Source organism: Eucalyptus grandis, chromosome 8 (assembly GCF_016545825.1).
Source record: "Eucalyptus grandis isolate ANBG69807.140 chromosome 8, ASM1654582v1, whole genome shotgun sequence".
NCBI classification, from domain to species: Eukaryota; Viridiplantae; Streptophyta; class Magnoliopsida; order Myrtales; family Myrtaceae; genus Eucalyptus; species Eucalyptus grandis.
The window spans coordinates 921,595-946,269 of NC_052619.1; the positions used below are offsets into that span (position 1 = coordinate 921,595).

The 24,675-nt window shown below is 39.7% G+C and overlaps 2 protein-coding genes across 5 annotated transcripts; both read right to left on the reverse strand.

Moving 5' to 3' along the window:
* Positions 1 to 7,101: 7,101 nt before the first annotated feature.
* On the reverse strand, positions 7,102 to 10,311 carry LOC120287737. Its single transcript, XM_039301063.1, has 2 exons — positions 9,995 to 10,311; positions 7,102 to 8,707 (listed from the first exon to the last, which is right to left on the reverse strand). The coding sequence occupies exons 1-2, from the start codon at positions 10,209 to 10,211 to the stop codon at positions 7,347 to 7,349; spliced, it is 1,578 nt and encodes a 525-aa protein (XP_039156997.1). The 5' UTR covers positions 10,212 to 10,311; the 3' UTR covers positions 7,102 to 7,346.
* A 1,479-nt stretch (positions 10,312 to 11,790) lies between these two features.
* Positions 11,791 to 16,875, reverse strand: LOC120287738. 4 transcript variants are annotated; one of them, XR_005546007.1, is made up of 7 exons: positions 15,620 to 16,738; positions 15,475 to 15,513; positions 14,410 to 14,468; positions 13,358 to 13,611; positions 12,501 to 12,578; positions 12,332 to 12,386; positions 11,791 to 12,241 (listed from the first exon to the last, which is right to left on the reverse strand). XR_005546007.1 is itself a non-coding variant. In XM_039301064.1 (7 exons), exons 4-7 carry the CDS (start codon positions 13,596 to 13,598, stop codon positions 12,212 to 12,214), a joined length of 387 nt encoding a protein of 128 aa, XP_039156998.1. In that variant the 5' UTR covers positions 13,599 to 13,611; positions 14,410 to 14,468; positions 15,475 to 15,513; positions 15,620 to 16,733; the 3' UTR covers positions 11,791 to 12,211. The 4 variants fall into 4 exon arrangements, 3 of the variants coding, with proteins under 3 accessions (XP_039156998.1, XP_039156999.1, XP_039157000.1); XM_039301064.1 differs by having other exon boundaries at positions 12,501 to 12,561; positions 15,620 to 16,733; XM_039301065.1 differs by lacking the exons at positions 14,410 to 14,468; positions 15,475 to 15,513; positions 15,620 to 16,738 and adding an exon at positions 16,755 to 16,875 and having other exon boundaries at positions 12,501 to 12,561.
* Positions 16,876 to 24,675: the final 7,800 nt, after the last annotated feature.

The window sequence follows — 24,675 nt, forward strand, 5'->3', positions numbered from 1 at the left end:
TTGTTTCGATTTTGCTTGGTTCGGAGTTTTTCGAACTGTGGACCATATGGCTCCAACTTCGGCTTGGGCATGGCACGCAGCAAGCACTCGACCTCGGGGAAGAGTACTTGGATCGGCATGTTGCGAGTTGGAGTTGGAGGAGGATCCAACTCTTCTTTCGGCTTCTCCATGGATGCCAGCTTTTGTTGTGGCTTGTTCATGTGCTTCTCGACCTTCAAGCTCTTGTCGAGGCGTTGGATCGTGGTGATGGTCTTGGTCATTCTGCATAGAGATAAATAGAGCATCTTCATTCCCATTTTGGAAATTCAAATCAAGAGCATGGTTCTGCACTTGATAAACCATTTGGTAATGCAATGTTGCTGCAATAGAGTCAACGGTCTGGGGAGCTCTAGTGAGCTGGATCTAAACTTTTAGAAATGAGAGTAGCTGGGGGTTTGAAAGAGTAATATCGAAGTTTGGATATAATGTTACAAAGACTATTCCAGCATTTAAAGTGGTTTGGATAGTGTCAATACATGCATGCTAGTATTCTAAAAACCGAGTATCCAATAAGGTTATTCTAACCACGACTAGCAAGCCTTTACGACCGTGAAAGGTGAGAGTAAGATGAACGACTCTATAATGGACATGAGAGTATCCTTATTGGGTCTACTGCTTGGGAAATTCTGATAGAATTTGAAGAGTAACAAAATATGGCTGGAATGGGATGTTGACCGAACTTGGAGGACTAGACGTACTCTTTTACTTCCTTTGGGGTTTGGCGGATGAGTTGTCATATAGAGTAGATGGGAGAAATTGATGAAGTAAGTTTAGCAAAAGCATAATAAGGGTTCATAAGAGGGAGTTGAGTTTCAAAGATTTTGGTTTCATGATTAAGAGAGACTTCATAAAAATAGTCGATCTTAAAAACATTTGACACGTGAAAATCTGAAAGAGTTGAGGAGGATGGGGATGAAGTAAGAATAACCGGAGCTTCTAGTATCTCGGGTTCAGTCATAATGTAAAGAGATCTTCTCAACACTAGATTCACCTACTGAGCACATGGAACATATCTTATTACAAACGAAACCATGGCTCTGATACCATGAATGGACCTAAATGCAACCCCATCGGAAACCCAAGAAGCCAAAGGACACTATGTACCAAAGGTACTTAAATGGAGATTCCTTAGTTGATACTCTTGGTGAAAGTTATAAATTCCAATTTGTGGTTTCTTATGCTCCAACTTCACCACCAAAGTTCATAGAGCCACCTTCCACATTCCCAGCCTTGCCACCAACACCACCCCCTTCTCACAAAAAATCAGCTATTTCCCTGTTCTATAAGTCAATCTTGAAGTGGGCAAAAATGAACTCTTACTCACCTAAAGCTCCATAAGAGGTACCACTTAATTCTTCCATTGTTATGTTCCAAGAGGCAAAATTTCCTCCTCTTACTCGAGAAGGTTCGAAACTTTCGTTCCCTACCCTAGAAGAATTCATCGATCCACAAGGGAGATATCGACATACTCCAAAAGTACCTACCCCCACTAATATGGAAGAACATCAAAGACAAAAAAGGATTCATATTGTGGAAGTCGTTCTGAATTGGCAATCGGAGACTCTTTTAGCACACAACAATGCGTTTAAAACAATTGACTCCAAAATTGTGGATGTATAACAAGATCTTCGAAAATATGATGAAACCACAGCAACAACAAAAAAATGCTTTCGGATTTCCAGAAAAGGCTTCATGCCTTGGAATCTGGACAATATTTGAGATATCATCATCTCGAGAACCCTAAGGCGGAAATAAAAAAACTCAAAAGGCAAATCCAATTCCTTGAAGAAGGAAGATTCAATCATTTCAATTCATTTCCAATTACATTGTGGATTGAGCATTCGCTTCCTCTTCCATCTTAGAATACGTATATCTTTGCTGCCCTTATAGAAGCTCCCATTAGACAAGACAAAACCGATGTGGTAGAAATGCGAAATGGCCTCAAAGAATTGGATCAAATAAGGAAAGAAAAGGAAAAAGAAGATGCCTAAAAAATCCTTGATAGCTATAAAAGAAAAACCAAACAAAATGATGCGCCGTTAATCTTCCTCCGCTGTCGCATGAAGGGTGCGTTTGGATGATGGAGGAGCCAAAGCCGTTTAAAAAAAAAAAAATTGGGTCTTTTCTTTTCAGAAACAAATAAATTGGATATATTCGATTTATTGTATCTTTATTTTTGTATTTTTGTATTTTCTTTTCTCTTTTTATTTTTCCAATTGTGGGCTGGTGAGAGCTACCACAATTAGAAAAAAAAAAAAAAAAAAAAAGAGAGAAAAAAGGAATAATAAAAAATTTGTTAAAAATTATTAAAAATTCAAAAAAATTTTAAAAAAATTAAAAACATTTACGTTAACGCTAACTATGCCATAATGTTGCGACCTAAAATTTCGGGATGTGAACCACTTAAAATTTGGCTAATAGATTGTTAAGCTTAGACTTAACTTAGGCTCTCCAAGCCCATACCAATTCACGACTTATGTTCAATTTTTTAACATGCAATTGATTTTTAACTTGGAGTTGCCACTAATCAGTTTACGGTAGGTCAATTAGATACCTAAGTAAAGTAACGGGAAATCTATTTTTATTCCTATGAACCAGAGATTTATGAGTTCGGGGATTTGGTTACGCTAGATTTCTCTAAAGCCCTTTCGGTACATTTCTCTTTTATTTTTCAAAAATGCTTTTGCAGGCAGCTTAAATTAATTTTAAATCTATTTCCTTAACATGTGAGGCAATCATGTGGGTACGCAAACCACCGATTTAACACCCAAGTAAAACAGTAAATAAATTGCAAGACTTACTTCGTAGCAACGAAATCATTTGCGTTGTTAGATTAGAATTCATATAAACAGTCCTAGATATGATTCCTAATTAACATGCAATTTCTTTTTTTTTTATTTAATTAATGAGAATCATGCTCTATGCAATGCAATATAACTAAATGACCTAATTCTAATGAAAGACAATTTCTAATTAAATGAACCTAATAACAATTTCTAAATGACGTGCATTTCATGAATCTAATCCTATATGACATTTACATGACATTTTATTTTTCCTAAAAATGCAATCTATCCTAGAAAATGGAACTAATTTATTCTAAGACATTTTTGTATTTTTCATGAAATTCGGAATTAGAAAAAAATGTGAAAATTATCTAACTAGATTAAGATTCTATTCAATTTGCATTAGGAATTAGGTTGAGCCAAATCCTAATTTAAACTAAAATATTATCTTAACCCAAATAATCCTAAAATGCAATCTATTTAAGAAAATACCTAAAACATAATCAATTAAGAAAAATATTATCTAAAATTAAACTAAGTGCAATTTTACCCTAATATGCAATGACGTGCAAAATATGTCCTAACTACATGACATATGCATGATGATTTTTTTCCTTTTTTTATTTTTTTAATTTCGAAATTAATAATTGCCAAATAATTAAACATGCAATCCAAATTAAAAAAAGAAGAAGAACTAGCAACCTAAATTAATTTTTGATTTTTGAAAATTCGAAATAAAATTCCTATTTTGAGCATGCAAACCCTAAAACTACCCTTTTTTGATTTTTTTTTAAAGAAAACTAATTTAATTAACACCACAACAAATCAAGCAATATTGATACCCAAATTGATGAACCATATCTCGCGCATGAGATTGGGTTGGCCAATTTCACATAAATAAAATCACGAATCGTATCTCGAGCGTGAGATCGGATTAGTGATTTTTCCAGTATTTATTGCGGGTCGTATTTCAAGCGTGAAATCGGACCTTCAATCATATGTACGTTGCGAAATTAGGAAGATTTCCCAATTTGAAAGACTATTCGGGAAACATGGAACAAGATAACATCATTCGGGGTTTAATCAAGAATGCAATACCTCAATTGAGCAAACGAAATATTCAAGAATTAATTTAGATGGGAATTTTACCTACCTTGATTGTTGTTTCCTAGTTTGGATGGATATCAGTAGAGGTGTTAAATGGGTTGCATAACCCATTTATAGACTCATTTATGGTTAAATAGGTCATTAATGGGTCAAGCTTTCTTTCATAAAGCACCCATAATAGGTTTTAATGGGTCAAGACTAAGATATATGGGTTTTAAATGAATTAGAGAGTTGACTCATTTATGACCCATTTATCAACCCATTAAAAATGAACCTATTTATTTTCACTCAAAATCCCACCATCTCTCTCCCTCTTTAAATTTATAATTTTTTTTTTATAAAAACCGAAATTATAATTATTTTTTATTTTTATTTTTATTTTTTATTTTTTTTTTTTTTTATTTTTTTTTTTTCTTATTTTTTTCTTTCTTCTTCCTCTCGGTCGCCAAAGCACGGCGATGGCCGGCGACCGGCCAGGCGAGCGGCGTCGAGCGGCTCGAGCTCGCCGACCGGCGAGGCGGAGGCCTCGCCACGCCGGCGAGCCTCGAGCTCGCCCCGGACCGCGAGCGGAGGCCTCGGCCGACGTCCGGCGAGGCTCGAGCCGCCGGATCCGGCGAGGGGCGAGCTCGAGCTCGCCCGACGCTGGCGAGACTCGAGCTCGCCGGCGTCGGCGAGCTCGAGCTCACGGATTCTAGAGACTCGAGCTCGCCGACGTCGGCGGCTCGAGCTCGCCCGGATCTGGCGAGCCTTGAGCTCGCCGGCGTCGGCGAGCGGGCGAGCTTGAGGCTCGCTGGCCGGCGGGCGGCCGAAAGAAGAAGAAAAAAAAAAAAAGAAAAAGAAAATTAAATATTATATTCTTTAAAATAAAAATAATTAAAAAATTAATTTTTAAAAATAAAAAATAATTAAAATTCAATTTTTTTAAATAATTATTTTAAAAATTTTAAAAATTATCCATTAAATTTGTGTTGTATAAAACCATTTTAGCAATATCATTTTAAAATATATATATAAACTTTTTAGATTTCGTTAAATGGGTCGGGTATGAGTCGGGTACGGGTTGAGTATGGGTTAAAAATTTTGCTTACCGTAATAAATGGGTCATAAACGGGTTAAATGGGTCGATTTGGATTGGACCATTTATGACCCGACCCAAACCCGACCCGACCCACCCGTTTAACGGGTCTAGGTATCAGATCGTAGGAGTCACGATCAACTTTGCTTCACGATAGTTGGCTCACGATAACGTTTTGGGAATCGCTCGCGGCACTCGACGTGGAAAGGGCTCTTGGCTCAGTGAGGGCTGCGTTGATTTTGTCGGACACAACTGAAAGTCTTCAAGTGGACTTTCCTGTTTGCCAGACGTCCCCTCTTCAGATTGCCTTACTATATTTTAATATAACCTCCACTGGAGCTTTTTTTTTACCACCGTTTGAAGTTCTCCTCTTAACCTGCAGAGGCACAAAAAATTTAATGCGAAGAGCGCCAAGAGGCTTTCGGTGTGACGCGAGACTAGCAACGCCGTCGACGGGAGGATGGAGCAGCTACAATTTTCCTGGTGCAAGGTCACGGGCAACTCAGTCGTCACAATACGGGTCTTCTCGGATCAGCACAAGTAGTAAGGACGCCCTAGATAAGTGACAGCAGCAACGTCGCCCACGTTGGCACTGGAAGGAGCGACACGGACTGAAAGCAGCAGCGTCTTACTCGAGGCTGGCGTGGATGGAAGCTCAGCAAGGATCACCAAGCAATAACTCGTCACGGACAAGGCTCGGGATGACGATCAGAGCAGCAGTGCGGTGGGGCAGCAATCTCGATCGTCCCCAGCCAGGGAGGTGGATCACGAGCGGCAGCTATTCGGGCTTGTGGCAGCGGCACAAGTAGTGGACCGGCAGCAAGACTCAGCAGTGTCGGTGTGAAGCTCGCAGCAAGAACACAACGTCGGGCTGTGGAGATGGAGGAGGCCAGTCGCGGTCCTCTGGGGAAGAAAGACGACCGACTTCTCCTCCCTTTTCCTCTCTCTCAATGTGCCGTGTTTTTAATGTATTGTCGCCCGAAATTTTTTTGTTCAATTCTGTGGCCTTCCCTTTTATACTGCCTACCTCGTATTGCAAAAGAGGAGATTTGCATAAGAAAGAGAATCGTTGAAATTCACATTTCCTCCATTACCTCTTGCATGCGGATCCTGTGTTTCCCTCAATATATTTCCTTGCGTTACCGAATTGGAAATAACAATCAGAGTGGGCGATATTTTGTCGTCGCCTTGCTTCTCCTTCATATTCTATCGGCACGAATTTATCTTGAATTGTGGGAAGCATAATTTATTATTATCTTATTTCACGATTCCCACACCTCTTGCACTTTGCCGAATTATTCAATTGCCCTCTTTGCTTCAAATCTATTCAAGACAAACCAAATATACTGCTATAGATATGTGTGAAGAGAATATACATTTAGTATCTCCAAATTTCATTTTTCTTCGTTATCTTCCTCAGCAGAAACATTGGTCAACCCTTTGGATTTTTTGGTGCCCAAGCCAATTTTTTGAAGTTCGTACGTGAGTGGGCTCCCTCCTTGTCCGCAATATTGAATGTCCACTTCCGAATTTCGCACGAGATCCATGCAATGCAACTTTATGTGGACTCATTGTTATGATAATGCTCCTAATATCCATGCAATTAACTTATATTTTTGCTTAGGAGTCGTGGTTGATCCCTAATTTTTTAATGTGATCAATGATAAAATAGGTTACCAAAATTTAGGTGTCAACACATAAAAACAGTCAGCACACAGATAAGTGAATTCCAAATAAAATTTGTTAAAAAGCTTATACGTACAAATTATTAAAAGATTTATGACTAAATTGATGAAATAAGAAAAAAAAATTGACTATATTAACCATCACACCCCATAAATTTAAGAATTTTTTATAATTACCGCGTCAAAACCTCATATTAACAATACTTCTCTTTGAAACTCCAATGCTCACACGATTTATTTTATGGCACAAGCATCACCGATCAACTGTATATATTAATACAAACTTTTGGATGGCTTAACATAATAGACGGCCAGAGAAAATTTTCATAAATTCCTTTTGCGTATTGTGAATCATTGCAGAAAAACTAGCGTGAAAGTGAAACTAAATACTGGAGACTCAGCGAACATCTAATAGAGAAGCCGAGGGGAATTGTAAAGAAAAAAAAAGTAAATCATGAAATCCACCAAATACGTGGGTTCCGGAGACTCATCCTCCATTTTCTGAAAAAACAAATACGTGGGGTCTGGAGACTCATGCTCCATTTTCTGAAGAAAAATAGATAAAAAGTAAATCATGAAATCCACCACATAGATGGGACTGAGACTCGTGCTTCATTTTCCGAAAAGAGAGAGACCGCGGTCTTCCGAGTTAGCTCATCCAATTTTGTAGATGATGACCAAGGCCATGGTCATCAGAAAGCCCAGTGCCGCAGCCAGCAATCCGATCGCTTTCATTTTGGCACAGCGGAACCATTTGCCTCCAAGAACAAATAAGAAGCCAAGCATGCAATCAAACACAAGGACATAAAACAGCACGTTCCTAGCAAGCAAACCATCGCTACTTTTGTAAGCCAGAAGGGAACAAACACCCTGAAAGATCACGGCGAGCAACGGATCTACCATGGTGGTCAATCTCTCCCAGTTGTCTTCACGAGCAACATGATAGGGACAGATATCCACAGATCCTGACTCACCAGGAAGATGATCTGAGGTGTGCGTGCCTCCCATCTCCATATCCCTGTTTTCATGAGCAGAACCATGGGACGAGGAATCTCCCCAGAACATCGGTGCCTGCCCACCCTGAACCTGATCCAAGAAAGGCGTGCCTCCTATCTCGATATCACCTTCTTCACGAGCAAGAACAATGACCTCGCTGCTAGAGCCGGGATTGAGCATCGTGCTCATGCCTTCGCTAGAAACATTCGATGTAGTTGGCCCATCGTACTTGGGGGACGTGGGTGGTCTTGCTTTCCCTCTATTCAATCCGGATTCGTCATCACCTATGATCAGTGTCAGCTCAAGGTGATTGGGTCCGTGGCCTCTGCGGGCTTGAGGGAAATGCGGGTCCCAGGTTTCGCAATTGGAATGGCTTTCAGTCAACTTGGCCGTTCCATCCAAGGACAGCCTCCCGCCTTGCAGCGGGATGGATCTGGCATGTTCATGATTAAGACCATGCGACTTGCCACTTGGATATGCGCCGTGAGAGATGGGACTGTACATTCTGCTTGTTCCTTCGCCAAAATCATTCCCATGGAGCCAGAGGGACCTGTAATCTCTTGCTTGCAGGTGACATATTTCTCCCTCTTCAACAGTATCGATAGCTCTGTCTACAGGAGCAAGATAATCGAGCGTGGTAAGATAATCGAACTCACCACGCATTCTGCTTCTGCCTTCGACTGGAGAAACCTTCTGAGTCGGATCACAGGAATGGGGCCAGGGGAGACAGTCTGGTCTTGCTCTCGCCGGCAAGCTGTTCATCCTGGATCCATGACCATCCATCATCCGTTGCAGCTTAATCAGAATGGATCCATTGCATCCTCTGAGTGCTTGAAGCGTACGGGATTGTCGGCCACAGTTTTTGCACTCATAAATGCATCCAGGGAAGTAGCTATTAATATCCTCAGCGCGTACACAGGCGTCTTTCCACAAGACCGGGGACAAGTGGCAGAAGGACTCCGGGGACAAGCGGCCGAAAATTTGAAGAAGAAGTGAATCCGGCAAACGGATGGGTAGCTCTGAAATGGATTGGACATGGAAGATAGAAGATGTTGAAGGTCAGGTCGTCCAATTGAACTAATATCGTATTAGGAGGGTATAATTTCTGGGAATGACGATACAATCTTCACCTTTATGACTTTCTAGAGTTTTGAAGGGCATATTACCAAATTACCCTTCTTCAAACCCTATCTTGGGCGTTGGAATATTTAGATATGACAGAGAATTAGTGAATTTGCAAAAATTGTATGTATATCATCAACACTTGAGCATATGATCGAAAAAGTATTTTATATGTCGATATCACACAATTGATGTGATGTCACAATCATACTTTTAGTAGAATCAATTTTGTAAATGATGAAAGACTAAAGGATTACGAACATATATAATTGCACAGGTCGGACAAGAAGTTCATGCAGTTGAAAGTTAATTAATTAAAAAATTCATTTAATATTCTTAATCTTGTATCCAGAATGCAATGGATTCATGACTTTTATCAAGAAACTTCTCTTTGAAAAAAATTATACCTTTGATTCCACTTTCCCAAGAAGCTTTGAAGACCTAAAGCTCGATGTCTTTAGCCTAAACACCTATCTTAAAAAGTTGAAAGCCCTAGAGGTCCCCAATCTGGCTTTTGGGGATGCTGAAACTAGAATTAAATCATTTATTTTCTCCCAAACCACCCTTATCAATTCTTTAATTTTCTGATGTTCCATTTTTTGCCTTTTTTCCCTCTATGGCCGGTGAGAGTCGTGGCCATTGTCCGGCCTCTCTTAGATGTGGGCGAGGCGGAGGTGGCCGCGGGCAAGGCCAGCTCCCTAGGGCCTGGCCGCAGGCGAAGAGGACCATGGCCTCGTCCCCAACTCTAGAGAAACGTTTCTTTTGAAAAAGACTACTAAGTCCTTCTGGCCTTGGATCCCCCATCCCCAAAACTACCTATAAGTGGATTTCCCGTGGAAACTCAGATCTAAACTGATGAAAGACTAAATTGACAAGAGTTTCGCTTATTTGATCGAATCTCACAATATGTCATCTGTTTATTGATTTGGCCTATTTCTTAATTTGGAGAAAGCTAAACCCACCCAAAACAAATAAAAATCTCTCGAAATCGAGAGAAGAATAGCATGAAAAGATGCCCCCCAAACAGTTCGTGAGTCGTGTTGGAAAGAGAGGGGAAATCATGTGCTGTTCTTGTACCTGTATCTATCTGTTTAATGAGGCTACGTGCCATGATCAAGGGGAAATCAAGGGGAGATGCGATGAAGGAAACCGATGAACGTGCAACTTATTAGAGATCCGCTTACGTTTGATATCAGAGTCGGTGGAGGCTTCTAGCTCCTCCTCACGACGCTCCGCCTGCCCTTCTAGGCGAGGACACTCCTCTAGCTCCTCCACACGACGCTCCTCCCGCCTTTCTAGGTTAGGACAATTCTCGTACTTCTTCTCGTCAGTACCGACGAGAAACCCATCTGACTCCTCAGTGGGCAGCTCAATGGGTATGTCTCCGACGAGTATCTGCATCCCTCTCTCGCTCTCTGTGAGTTGCGCCACAGAAAAAAAAATGGAGAGAGAGAAACAGACTTGGGCTTTTGGGGTGGAGGAGGGGAGTTGTGGAGGCGTCGGGGTGTTAGACTAAAGGTGGGGTGGTCGTCTCTGACAAACGCGCTTTTTCGTGGAAAGTTCCTGGTGGGTGGTTGGGTGGGGACGCGTCTTTGGAATATTAATGTGGTGTAAGGCTCATCTCTTTTCTCTCTCTCAGATCGTACCAGGAAGGTCTTTATCCCTCCAAGAGAAAACAGGTTTTCCTCTTTCCCCTCGTTTTGCTTCCCCATGGATCTGAAGACGCCGCTTCATCCTGACTCCCAGAGCGTCCCAACCAGTTCATCCCGAATCGATCCCCATCATCATGAAGCTTCCATCACGAGTAGATTCATCGTGACGGTCACCTTTGTAATCGGTAACGCCCTAGCCCTTCTTCCAACGTCGATCCTCAGGCGAGACTCGTCCACCTTCAGATCGCTAGCGCTGTCCATCATGCTCGCCTTTGCATCCGCTTTTGTCTCACTGCTGTTGATCCACTGCGGGAAGGCGGGTTTAGCAGAGAGAATTTGCCGATGGACTTCCATCGTTGCCATGGCTGCAGTTCTAATCTCGCTCCTGTCCGTCTCGGCTCTCCGTCAATCTTGAAGAACAAGTTCCGTCGAGGTCTCAAGAAGTCGGCACGGCTTTTCTACGAGAGCTTGATTTTAGGTGAAAACAAAAAAAAAAAAAAAAAAAAATTATGTTTTCCTTTTAACTTTTATCTTACTAAATGAATTGATCCTTTCTTGCACTGAATGATTCTTTCTCTTCACTTCTTCTCTCTTGTCTATACGACCAGCTATGGATTTTCTGTGTTTCTGTATGTAATATGAGTTGAGACAAGTTATGGGAATTATGGCAAGTGGGCGTGGATTGATCGAAAATGCAGAGGCCGGCCGCCTTTTAGGGGAAAAAAATCAGAAAGGATGAATGCTGCTGCGCTTTTGTTTCTACTATCTGAGGTTTCTCCAGAAACTTGGTCGTCATCTACATCGAATCACAATCATCAGAGTACGAATTACTCTGCTGTTATCTTGGTAGGAAACTAGAAAGACAGGAGGCCCCTCATCCTGAAACGCGAGATCCGAATGAAGTGTGTGCGCCCAGATGCACCGGATGGTTTCGCGCGGTTCAGACAAATTTAACGAGTCCATCTCTTAGAATCCAAAATCGTCGATACATTCTGTTCTTGAATGGGACTACATATATACCCGTGGTTCCCTCTTCTTCTTTTTTCTCAGATCCCTGTGGTTTTACTCCTTAAAACGGCTTCAAGTCTTGCCATAATTCTCTCTTTTAAAGGATCACCAGGCATTGAGCACTTTCACCGGAATGTGTCCTTCCGGCCTATGATCAGAGCGTTCGAGAAAGACGACACCTCGCGTTCTAAAAGTATACCGCGATTCATGATCACGCGTTGGAACACAGTCCATCCTTATCTCGAATTCATTTGACAATATTCAGTCCTAGCTGAAGAGAAAAATCCCTTACTGAACATACAGTATTGGCTTCTTAGAAATAAATGAAAAAAATATCTTACAATCTTTATTAACCAAATTCTGACAAGATTTCTCGCTAATAATACAAGGCCTTCAACATGGAAAGCAATCTCAACTCCTAGCAAAACTCCAGTCTTCCGATATTAACAAAAATGGCCTGCCACTGATGGGCAATACGTATCTTCTAGGGTTCCTAAGTCGGCCCCTTACATCCCCGGAAGACACCAACCGATGCTTGTGCAACCGTAGAAACTCGACTATGTACTTATACTCCTGTCGCCCAAGTCACTGGCGGGTTGATCCAAGGTCCGCATGACAGATTTCCACGCAAAGTAGCATTTAGCTCTTGAACCTAATGCTTCAATTGATTCCTGCATTAATACCAGATGCTTCTCCACCATAAGGTATGGAAGGCTTCCTGATCTCCCGAACTCACCCTTTTCATCGGACCGCTGCCTTCTCGTGCTTACTCTGCATGTGAAATGAACATAAATAAATTCCAGACAATATCGAAAGTCGACGTGAGATTATACATCCAACTATCTGATTTTCTTCACTCACCCGATACTTCTTCCTTGGACTTTTCATTTGTTTCTTCCGATTACGCGTCAGCCCTCTATTTTTCTCCATCCAAAACAGTTTTCACAGCAAAAGTTAAATCTTTGACTGTGGCAACCAAGTGGCTAAGAACATTAATGCAACTGACCAGAACTTTTGCACGCAGGCTCACCTGGTAAGTGACATGGCGCTTTCCATCGACTGTTTCAGGCAAGGATGGAATTGCCAAATCCCTGTAGGCGAATCAAAGCTAACCACAAATTGATCACATTCTGAGAGCAATTTTACCATAACATGGCACCAAATATTTCCATTATGTGTCACAAAAACAAAAAGAAAACTCATGCATTCTGCAAGCCATAGGTCAACGATTTTGACGCATTGGTAGCTATCCCACGCCTTTTCTTTAATCTGCATTTGGTTTCTGCTTTTTAATTAGATCCAGAATGTTATGCACCCTCCTTGAAATTTTCTCTTTCCTTTTCCTGCTAAGTCCACCGGATATAGTAGCAAAAAGATTGATTACATCTTTCTTATTTCATGATAGCTAATAAAAATCTTAGAAATGTAAGTATAAGTTTTAGTTTAATCCAGCTGCACGATAAGGTTCAGTATCCTTTAAAAAGAAATAAATGATTTGTTTATATGAAGACACATTATACACTCGCACCACGTTATTTGGCGCTTTATATTTGGTAATAAAAATTTGTCTTCATTCCAAAAGATCGTTCAATGTTAAGACTGTTCCTTGTAAGTAAAGGTTTCAACCCTTGATATCAAATGTCAGAAAAATTTTCAAGAAATAAAAATGGAGAAGAAAACAAATCTTGAATAGGTACATTCATGGAGCTCATACATGACCGGAGAAATTTCTAGGATCTCCTTGTTCTATACCCAACACATAACTATTAATCTACTTTTCAAAGCATAAGTTGTAATTGATTGATGAAAATGGGTGCCTAAAATCACTCTTCTGGGAGCATGTTAAGATTAAGATGGAACATATAGGATGAGCAACAGAAAACAAACCTTGAATATATCTCTCTGCTTTAGTGGCAAGTTTTGCAGCTCGTTGCTGCTTCACCTGCTTATAAAACTCATCTGCTGACTCTTTAGATTCACTGTCCTCAGAGTCAGCACCTCCATTAGCCTCAAGATTCCCATCTTCGTCACCGAGATCATCCTGACTTAACTCCAGCTCCAGCCAATACTTGAATCTCATGTTTTCTCCACCTTTCTCCGATATCATCCCTCCTTGGCAAGTCATCATTGCCCGATATGACCTTCCAGGAGCAAGATGAAAAGCTTCTCATTCATAATATTCATTTCAGGATTAATATGGTAATATCACTTAGAGCTTTCTTTGAATCCTTCCAGAACTAATATGATACTCTCACTTGATTTGTTTAAAAATGTAGTAGAAATTCAGTGCAAGTCAAATCCATAAAAAGATCGTGCTTAGGTTGACTTATAACTGTAGGTTAACAATCATCTAAATGGAAGGTACATCAATCTATCATCTTTCATCTATCATATTCAACAATCAAAAAAGAGCTAGGACAGAGAGAGGTACAAGACAACATGGAAATCTGAATACAATCATGAGAATAAAAAACAGTTCCTCAAAAACTTCAAGGGACAGGAAAGTAGAATTTTTTCCCCCAATATTTAGGTATTTTACTTCACATGATCCTTACAAGATTATCCTATGACATGAAAATAAGTAAAAACAAAGTGTTAAAATGTGTCAGCCATATACACATATTGTAGCCCATGATGATTTCCTTTATCTTCTGCAATGTTTTAGGTATATTACTGACATCGTTAGTTCCATCTATACTGGATTATCCTTACAGTCTTGTCCGTTCTAGAGCAACTAATTCCTGAATCATCAGAAACATCTTATAGGAACATTCTTCAAGGACTGCACCGAATGGAAATTTACTTTCATTTTGAATTTTTAACCCATATATTCCCCTTGGTAGGAGGCAGTCTAGTTGTTGCAAACCCATTTTGATCAATTACATAACCTCTTGAACTTAAAGGAAAAAAATTGAACATAATCATGCCTAGATCCAAACCTTCTGTCCCTTGTTTTCAACCCACGGAAGATTGGAGAGCTTAGTTAATTCCAATGATCCTGCATGCCCATTATTCAACCCATGACAAGATGCTACATCTTTAGTGGCATGATCATCAAAATCTGCATAGGTCTCTAGCTGCCGGTTGAAGAAGGAACTTAAGTAAATGCCTTAAATTAAAGGGAAAAAACCACCAAAAATCCCAAACTTTGCCCAAAGTGACAAATTTATCCCAAACTTTTTTTTTTGTGACATGAAAAACCCCGAAGTTTACCAACTATGACATATTTACCCCAAACATTTTTTCGTGACACAAAAAACCTTGAACTTTTTTCATGTGACACATTTATCCTAAACTATAGGGCATTTTGGTCTTTTTACTTTTCAAATTTTTTTTTTTCTCTCTTCCCTCTGCTTGCCATGAAGGAGCCGGCGGAGGGAAGCGGGCGTCCGGCGAGGGCTGCCCTCACCGGCGCCGGGCAATGGTCGCCCTCGCTTGGGTTGACTAGGGCCGCCCTCACTAGCGTCGGGCGAGGGCGACCCTTGGCTGGGTCGGCGAGGGCAGCCTCGCCGACGTTGGGCGAGAGCCATCCTCACCCGACGCAGGTGAGGGCGGCCCTCATTTGCGTCGGATGAGGGCCTCCCTTGCCAAATCTAGCGAGGGAGGCCCTCACTCGACCCTTGCCGAATGCTGACTTCCCTCCGCCGACGAGGCGACCCTCACTGGACGCCGGCTTCCCTCCGCCAGCTTCATCATGGCCGGCGAAGGGAAGAGAGAAGAAAAATAAATAATGAAAAAGAAAAGAAAAAATAAGACGAAAATGCCCTTGATGGGATAAATGTGTCATAGTTTGCAAAGTTTGGAATTTTTCATGTCACAAAAAAAAAAAAAAGGATAAATTTGTCACTTTGAGCAAAATTTAGAGTTTTTGGTGGTCTTTCCCTAAATTAAAATAAAGAGCAGGTGTGGGCAATTAAAGCAGTCTTTTGGTTTTTGTCCCCTTTTGAAGCATTTGAACTAAAAACATTCTTGCGCCTCAATTTTTCCCCAAGGGCAGCCCTCACCTTTAACGTCTTCAAGCTTTGCACCCCAAATTGTTCCTTCTGACAAATTTTGCAATAATCAAATACAAGAATATTTAATCTATTTTATGCAGCTAGGAGAGAAAGGAACTGACATTTCCGGCGCTTTCAATTGAGCCAGACTCACCTGAGGTTTATGTTTCTCTCCATTATTCTGATTATCCTGAATGGGTTCATGAGGTTGAAAAACCAACATTCATGTTCATACCAAAGACATAGGAAGGCAAATATACAATCTTGATTAAGATGAAACACGCATTTTTTGCCTCTTGAACTTGAACGTCAATAAGCAGTAGAATGGAATTGTCACCTTCATCAGACTATCAGATTGCAACAAATTTTTATCATTCGCCAACTTTTCTGCCATTTCTTATGAAGTACTTTGTTTTAGAATCTCTTCAAGGTGAGACGGAAGGTTTTCATCAAGTTGTTTCATCTGCCAAAGGTAGCGCATCTAAGATTTGTGACAGTAGACAAAACCCCAAGCAATGCAGTACAGCAATATGCTCACAAACATTGAGTCAGTAGTACAGTCATATGCACGACTCACTAGAGGATAAAAAATTAAAAAAAAAAGAAAAAATCTTCGGGCACTTGTATAGTTAGTCAACACTCAAGGAAACCAAAAGCTAACTGCAAAAGATGTTGAAGCACGAATATAGATGCGCACATTCCTGTCAACCTTCCAGTCATCCCCTTCTACCCTCAGAGTACTACAATGCACTAAAAGATCAGGGATTACAGAAGAAAGATTGTCATTTTATAAGGATCCAGTGCCAGTTAAAATTGATTCCAGCATAATGAAAAGGGAGACCCCACAAATAAATGGCTTACACAACTCAACCAAATGGTTCTTAGTCCTCAGTAAATGGAAATGTAAAAATCAACGGAGAGTTTAATAAAGATGTTCAACTAGCAGCATAGACTGAACCAAAGAGCCATACATACTAATAGAGACAACTACAACAATATTTAGCAAATCACTAAACATAAGAAAATAAATAAATAAATAAATAAATGACACAGGCTAAGTACGTCCACACTCCTTAAGCAGCATATTACCCATAGTCACTATGACAAGAGCAATGACCCGTTCAGTGTATTGTGACTTTGCCCATCATGCCCAAGAGATTTTTTACAGGAATTAACAAGTAGGCTGGAAGTTAACAACGACATTTATTGACATGCCACACAGCATGCATGTGCAGATTTACAGATAAAATCACTAATAGAAATTAAGAGCATACAGCTTCTTTAAATACCTTATCCAGTAAGCTTTTGATCTCCACAAGGCAAGCTATAACAGGATGATCATGAACTGGTTGTCCATCAGACTTAAGAAGGAGATAAAAGGTAATTGCTTGGCAGTAGGCCAGCAGCAGAATCTGCTTCATACCAAATAGCGCGATGCTCCTGTCACTGTACTTTCCCTCTTTTTGACCTTCATAGAATAGAAGGCACATGCCGAACAACAAGAAAATATGAGCTGCAAATTCCACATTCAACACAAACCGTAGACAGCAAGTAATAAAGAAACAATGCTGCATACGAGCCAAATGGACTTAAAACATTATAGGAATACAGCTCAAACAATAAAAAACATTAAAGACCCAAGCCAAGAAGACTTTAAAGTGAGACACCAAAGCATTCCACCAAAAGCACAACAGAAAATATTGGATAGCTACAATTCATCCCCTTCAGTGAGATCCTTCCTAGGGACCTTCAAAGTGATCGTCGTAGAGAAATGAATTTCTGCCGATAAAACTTGAAGAAATCTTGAACAAAGTCATTCCATACCAGAGAGATTCAAAAAACAAGTCATCTGTTAGCATGCGCCTCTTTGACAGAGATATACATACCTTGCTTAGAAGCAGATTGATTCTGCTTTCAAGCTCTCCAACTGCATCATTCAGCTTGGACAGCAGTGCCACTGGTTCTGGAACAGAACTGCAAGAAAAACATTCTATATTATGTATTTATTATTAATTTCTATGTAATCCATAAGTCCAACCACTTCTTTATTTGCTTCTCTCTTGTAGACAAGAAATTTTCTCTGTAGAAATTAATATAGGAGAAGAAAAGAGAGCGATGTAGAAATTGACAGAAGGAACGAGGAGAACATGTAAACTGATTAGGGTTTTCCATGTCTCACACTTTTTATTATTAATAATACTTAATGACCATAATAACCCTATCAGTGTTAATGGCCATAATAACCCTATCAGTATTAATGACCATAATAACCCTCACACTGTAACACCCCCCTCAAGCTGGAGCATAGATATCAAGCATGCCTAGATTGTTACAAATATACTCAACCCTACTACTCCCTAAAGACTTGGTGAAAATATCAGCTAATTACTCACTGGTCCTAACAAGATTAGTAGAAATAACTCCAGCTTGAAGCTTCTCACGGATAAAGTAACGATCAACTTCAATATGCTTGGTACGCTCATAGAATACCGGACTTGAAGCAATATGGATTGCTGCCTGATTATCACACCACAGCTTCATTGGCGCAGGATCTTCGAATTCAAGTTCAACTAATAGTTTACATATCCAAATTAATTCACAAGTAGCTTGAGCCATAGCTCTGTATTCTGATTCCACACTGGATCTAGCCACAATATTTTGCTTCTTACTCTTCCAAGATACTAGGTTTCCTCCCACAAAAGTGCAGTAACCCGATGTAGACCTTCTATCTGTAGGAGACCCAGCCCAATCAACATCCAAAAATGTTTCCACTCCTCTATGACCATGATCACCGAAGAAAAGACCACGACTTGGAGTTTTCTTCAAGTATCTCAAAATTCTGACTACAGCATCCCAATGAAAGGTACAAGGAGAAGACATAAATTGACTCACAACACTCACAAAAAAGGAAATATCGAGTCGAGTGACAGTCAGATAATTCAATTTTACAACAAACTTTCGATACCGTTTGGATCATTCAATAGTTCGCCTTCATTTGCCATTAATTTTGAGCCAGCTTCCATGGGTGTATCTAAGGGTTTTGCTCTTAACATACCTATCTTTCTAAGCAAATCCAAAACATATTTATGTTGTGAGATATGGGTACCTTTCTTTGCCTGTGCCACTTCGATACTCAAAAAAATATCTAAGTCGTCCTAAATTCTTTGTTTGAAACTGTTGTTGCAAATGCAATTTCAATTCATCAATCCCTGCAGAATTATCTCCAGTTATGATAATATCATCCACATAAATTACAAGAAATATTCGACCAGCTCCTGAAATATGATAAAACATAGAATGATCACCACTACATTTAAACAATCCAAACTGAAGCACCGCTTCTGTAAATCTCCCAAACCAAGCTCTAGGAAATTGCTTCAAACCATATAAAGATTTCTTCAAACGACAAACATGACTAGACTCCCCCTGAGCAACAAACCCAAGTGTTTGCTCCATATAAACTTCTTCATTTAAATCACCATGAAGAAATGCATTTTTAACATCAAGCTGAAAAAGAGGCCAACAAGCAAAAGCAACCAACGAAAATAAAAGACGAACATAGGTCATCTTAGCCACTGGAGAGAAAGTATCACCATAATCAACCCCATAAACCTGTGCATATCCTTTAGCAACCAATCTAGCCTTGAGGCGAGCAAGAAAACTATTAGGATTAACCTTAATAGTGAACACCCATTTACATCCAACAGTAGTTTTTCCTTCAGGTAGAGGAACAAGATCCCAAGTTTTGTTTTGGTCAAGCACCATTAGTTCCTCCTCCATAGTTGTCCTCCAGCCTTGACTAGATAATGCTTTAGCAACAGTTTTAGGAGTAGAATGTTTATCAATAATGTCTAGACTAGCTCGAAAAGAAGTAGAAAGACCAAAATAGGTGACAAACTATGCAATAGGGTGTTGGTACAATTGCAAACCCCTTTGCAATGAGCAATAGGGATATCAAGATGAGTATGTGATAGGCTTACCTCAGACTTAGAAGACGGAGAAGACGAAATAGGTGGAGGTGCATCTGTAGGGGGCTCCACATGCTGATGATGACTTCTACTGTATACATGGTGAACTAGTGGAGGGATTGGAGGCAAATCCAAATGTTTCATAATGACATATGTAAAGGAATTATCATCCACTATAGGAGGCTCCATTGGTTCATTAGAATAAATAGTCAACTCAAAAAAGGAAACATCTGCAGTGGTGAAATACTTATGCAGAGTCACATCAACAAGCATCACTCAACCCAAGCCAATGTTGGCCAGCCCTCTTGAGTCTAGATTTGATGCCAGCGAGCATAGTCGGCTCAAATTTGGCCTCATTGGCTTAGATCTGATGTCGTTCAGCATCACACGGTCTTGTCCATCCATTCAAGATCTGACGCTGGTTGAGATGGCGCCCCTCCGTGTAAGCTGATTTGATTGGTGTGGTCCTCTAAGGTTTGCTTGTTTGTTCGTTGTTCTCCAGTTTAAAAAAAAAAAAAAAAAAATTGCAGCAACTTTGTTTGATAGAGATGCTGATCCTGTTCACCACGAAATTGATGTTGGATGAAGTGGTTTCTGATTGGGCATAATTTATGATTTGGGCATTTGTCTTGATGAAATAGGATGAGTTGATTGAAGTATTACGTAGATTTGGACTATTTGAAACAAATCACGGTAGTTTATTGAATTAAATTAGTTAGAGGGATTTGAATTTAATAATTATGCTAAAAGTTCTTACGTTATATTGGTACACATCGAATTATGGCGGAGAATAGATGTGTAGTAGCTGAAGTTGTGTCTACATGCTCTAATCGTTTGACAGAAGAAGTTAGAAGGGATCACCAATTTCCAACAATTGAGGAAAATCGTGTTGTTAGTGTTGATCAGAAGAGAGCAACAAAATCATCTAACATATAAAAGATCTGGCTCTGATACCATGTAGAAATTAATATAAGAGAAGAAAAAAGAGCGATGTAGAAATTGACAGAAGGAACGAGGAAAACGTGTAAACTGATAAGGGTTTTCCACATTCACACTTTTTATTATTAAATAATACTTAATGACCATAATAACCCTATTAGAGTTAATGACCATAATAACCCTCACACTTTGTAACATTCTCATTCAACATTGTTGCAATTATTGCAAAATCTACTGGGTCTCAATAATCCCACCCATTTCCTCTTATCATGTGTGGTTGTCTCCATTAGCCTTTAACCCTAACATGTCTTCCTCATCTAGCTTGACAAATTCTTTTCCCAACAAGGAGGTGGCTTATAAAAATCCTATGAAATCAAAAAATGGAACATATCCTCTGAAAGACCACATTACAGGAGGAAAACGTTATGAGATATACTAGGGGAAATCTACCAATTGTCTTTCCTTTTTCATTCACGTTTAATGTTTGCTTTCATAAGTAAAATCCAGAGAATCAATTTGTCGAATCAGGTTTATTTGTTTCTTCAAAGCCATAGCCAAACAATCTTCAAGCTGTCTAGTAGGTTTTCTAAACAAGGAAGAAAAATGTTGCCGAGTTCTACTTCTAAACATTTGGCTTGATTGGCTCTTCCTGCCTGAAATTTCAGTGGCTAGTTCTCATGAATATGAAAGGACTGAATCACCACCTGATGGACAGGAATAGCTAAGATGCACAGTGGAATCACAGACAACGAATTATCCAGTTCTATGCAAAAAGGATTATGTGAATTGCATAAGCTTCCACAGTCTAATTTCTGGAAGCACCATGAAGAATGATGAGTAAACATAGTGCAGCATTTTAACGTACCATGACCAATTATTAACAAGCATCAGAAGATCCGTCTTTGGAGATCTTTTTTTATTTTTGATAGATTAAAAGTCCAACCATAGGGCACCAGGGGATGAAAACCCATACACCAAAAGAACCCAAAAAACTAAAGCCATATAAAAACAGGTCATAGTCAATATCAATTGTACATTCATGGTCAATACATTGAGCCGGTCTATCTAATTTTCCCATACTGATTTTTTTCCCAGAAGAAGATTAAGTTCTTTCTACTTTCAGTTGTGATTCCTTAACCAATAGCAACACATCAACCGAAGCAGCTCTTAGTTCACTTTAAGAGAGGAAATACCTATATACAACATCCATTTGCTCCTCCTTTGACAGTGCTTTCAAATCTTTCTTGACCTCCTCAAAAGCTGTTAAGATATCATCTCCAGTGCCTTCGCGTATGGCAGATTCAAATTTACCTTTTCCTCCAACCATAATTTCCTGCAGAATTTCAAATAAGTTGCAATTGAAATAGCACTAGTACTTTGAAACTCCACCCACCTCCAGGGGAAAAACATTTCAGAACAACGTTAAAGCCACGGAGTAAACAAGGTTATCAGAAAACACCACCCCTATAGTTGGTTCCACGGTGACCTCATCTGGACTAATATCTTCAAGCCCAAAGTCCTTCATTGATAATGATTTTGCTCTCTCCCTCTGCAATCTTAACACCTATGCCTCTTCCTCTGCTGGAATTTCCTCATCGCTAGAGGTTTCGTATAGTTTGAAAAAAGAATCGCAGAATTTAAGCCTGCTCAAAACCAAATATAAAGGTGTTCAGGTTATTAAGAGAAAAACTTGATACAAGTAAAATAACAACCAGTTTGTAGTTTAACAGAGAATCCCCCTATCAACTTAATGAAGCGTAATGAGGGATGAATTCAGATATCCAACTCAAACTTACCTCATCAGCATCAAAGTACTGTCTCTTACTTCTGCCCCAAACAGCCTTCTTGTCTTCATCTTCTTCCTCTTCACTGTGCATCTTGTCTTCCACCCCACCAATTTTCGCCCACAAAAACTTTTGCTGTCTTGCAACTACAAACAACACAAACAACAATATGTAAGTTGAACTTTAAAAGTGGCAAGTCAACATCACCAACAAAAACCAAGCATTTTCCGCTACATGAAGTCATTACTCTTTTAAGAAGTGGTGAATCATCTTTAGGGGAAAAAATTGAACCAAGGCAATGGCATATGAGATATTTTATTCTTTTTATTCACAGGCAAAGAAGAGGATGATGAAGTAAAGAATTGTAGGCAAAACTTCTTGGGTTTGGTAAGGATGATCATAGACAAATGACCTTGCTCCTATCACGCAATATGCTGAATGGTTGCCCACTATTAGTATAGGTTATTCATAGAAGACATAATACAGGTGAAGCTACCAGTTATGAACCAAAATGACTTCCCTTACGGATAAATGTAACCATTCCCATCCATCTAATTATCCCAAAAGAGTATACACGGCAGCACGTGAAATTGATAATAGAAGAGCATAATGCTATTGGCTGCTTCACCAATACATTCTATTATGGCTGGCTTGGCCAAATAAGAAAGTTTTTCCTCTCCATACAAATTCACAAGGAAATATGAAAAGTTAGCAGAGCTTCCTCAAAATCATTTTAGTGAATCATATTCAAGAAAGACCAAATTCCATCACTTTTATTTCATTTTATAACATTTCAAATTCACCCTTAAAGGTTTTACCCTTGCAATTGTATGAACAGGCAAACAAGAATGTAAAGCAGAGAAAACCAACTCTTGGAGACTGGTTAAGAATTAAATGACTATTTTTTAGGCCAACCTCATCAATCACTGGCACCTAATTCCCATAAAAACCCAGACTCAACAAAAATGAACATGCACTTAGACCGCAATTTCAGAGTTCTTCATCTATTAGTAGTAAATGCATTTACTCTCAAGGAATTCACGGCCAACAAGACTTCCAGTTTCTTAACCAGAACTATTGACTGCAGAGCTTATGCCAACTGAGCTTCAGATAGTAAATATTGAGCAGCTATGATAACTTACTCCAGAGAATTAGGAACTCTCTGATGAATTGGCATTGTAGAAAAGGACAACTTGAGTGGGCAGTAGTAGTAACTCAAGAAAAGCAAAATAACATGAGACAAATCTTAATCTTCGCAGCAAGCCTGGTCAAATGAGTGTCATCATCTTCATCCTCCTCTTCATCGTCTTTGTGTTAGATGAAATTCCAAGAAACCATACTCCATGAATTTCTCTTTCCAACAAACAAATATTGGGGAACAACCAACAATTTCAAAGCACCTATATATAAATGGCCAGTAGAATTCCAGAATTTTAAAAGTAAAGATCAGTTCACGAGAACATCAGAAAGGAAGTCTCTCATGCACGTTAATTTCACAACAGTTCCCCAGCTAATATGAAAAATATATAAAAAAAGAAACCACAATGGAAATGCCATGTGAAAGGTCACATCACCACAAAAAGATATCTCTCACAACACCAGTTTGATCCACACAAATGTTCAAATGCAAATCTCATTCAAACATTTATATAATTATCACTAAATTCCTTAAAAACCTTCCCTACAATGAGCTCAACAAAATTCAGCTCTGTCCCAAACCAAGTTCACTGGATGAACTATACCAAATTGGCAACAAAGGGAACTTATGTACCTTAAAATCAAAGACAGGCTCTTCATTGTCATCATCTGACTCGCCAGCATCACTATGAATGTTACGGCACAACATTTCTTTGTTTGTAGTAAAACATCAATAAGATCAACCCATTATAAAGCAGCGAACTTCACATTGGCATTTACACAAACAGAAAGCACACAGCACCAATTAGCAGATACTCAGTCAAGGAAGAGAACTCACAGGCATCTATTTCGTCATCAATGTCTTCTGAGGCCGCGGCTTCATACATAGCCCTTCTCTTAGAGCCCCTCTTCTCCTTCTTCTGACTCCTGGGCCTCTTCCCCATGGTCTTGCTAGCTCAAGTCCTTCAAGTCCTTACTGCAGGACAAACGAATGAAACGAAATTTTCAGTGGCAGACCCAATTACAAGTGATTGACAAAACAACGCAGAACTACAACCAAATGTTAATTCTTTAGCAGCCATCATGCATTATCCTACCACTACAAGCATCAGAAACACAGAAGTGAAACTGAACCGACTCTAATTGAATGAAGGGGCCACGAAAACGAGACAGACCCACCGTTCAGCAAAGAGAGAGCTGAGGAGGGCACGAAGAAAGATTGAGACTTTGATATCAGAGGAGGCCAAATTCGCAAGAAGCCGAAGCTTTTTCCCTGTTAATCTCCCACTTCTACCTGCAGCTGCAACTGCAACACGCAAGCATGAAATATATTTATTTTCGTTATTCACTTTTCTTCTTTTAGGGTTGCAAGAAAAGTGAAA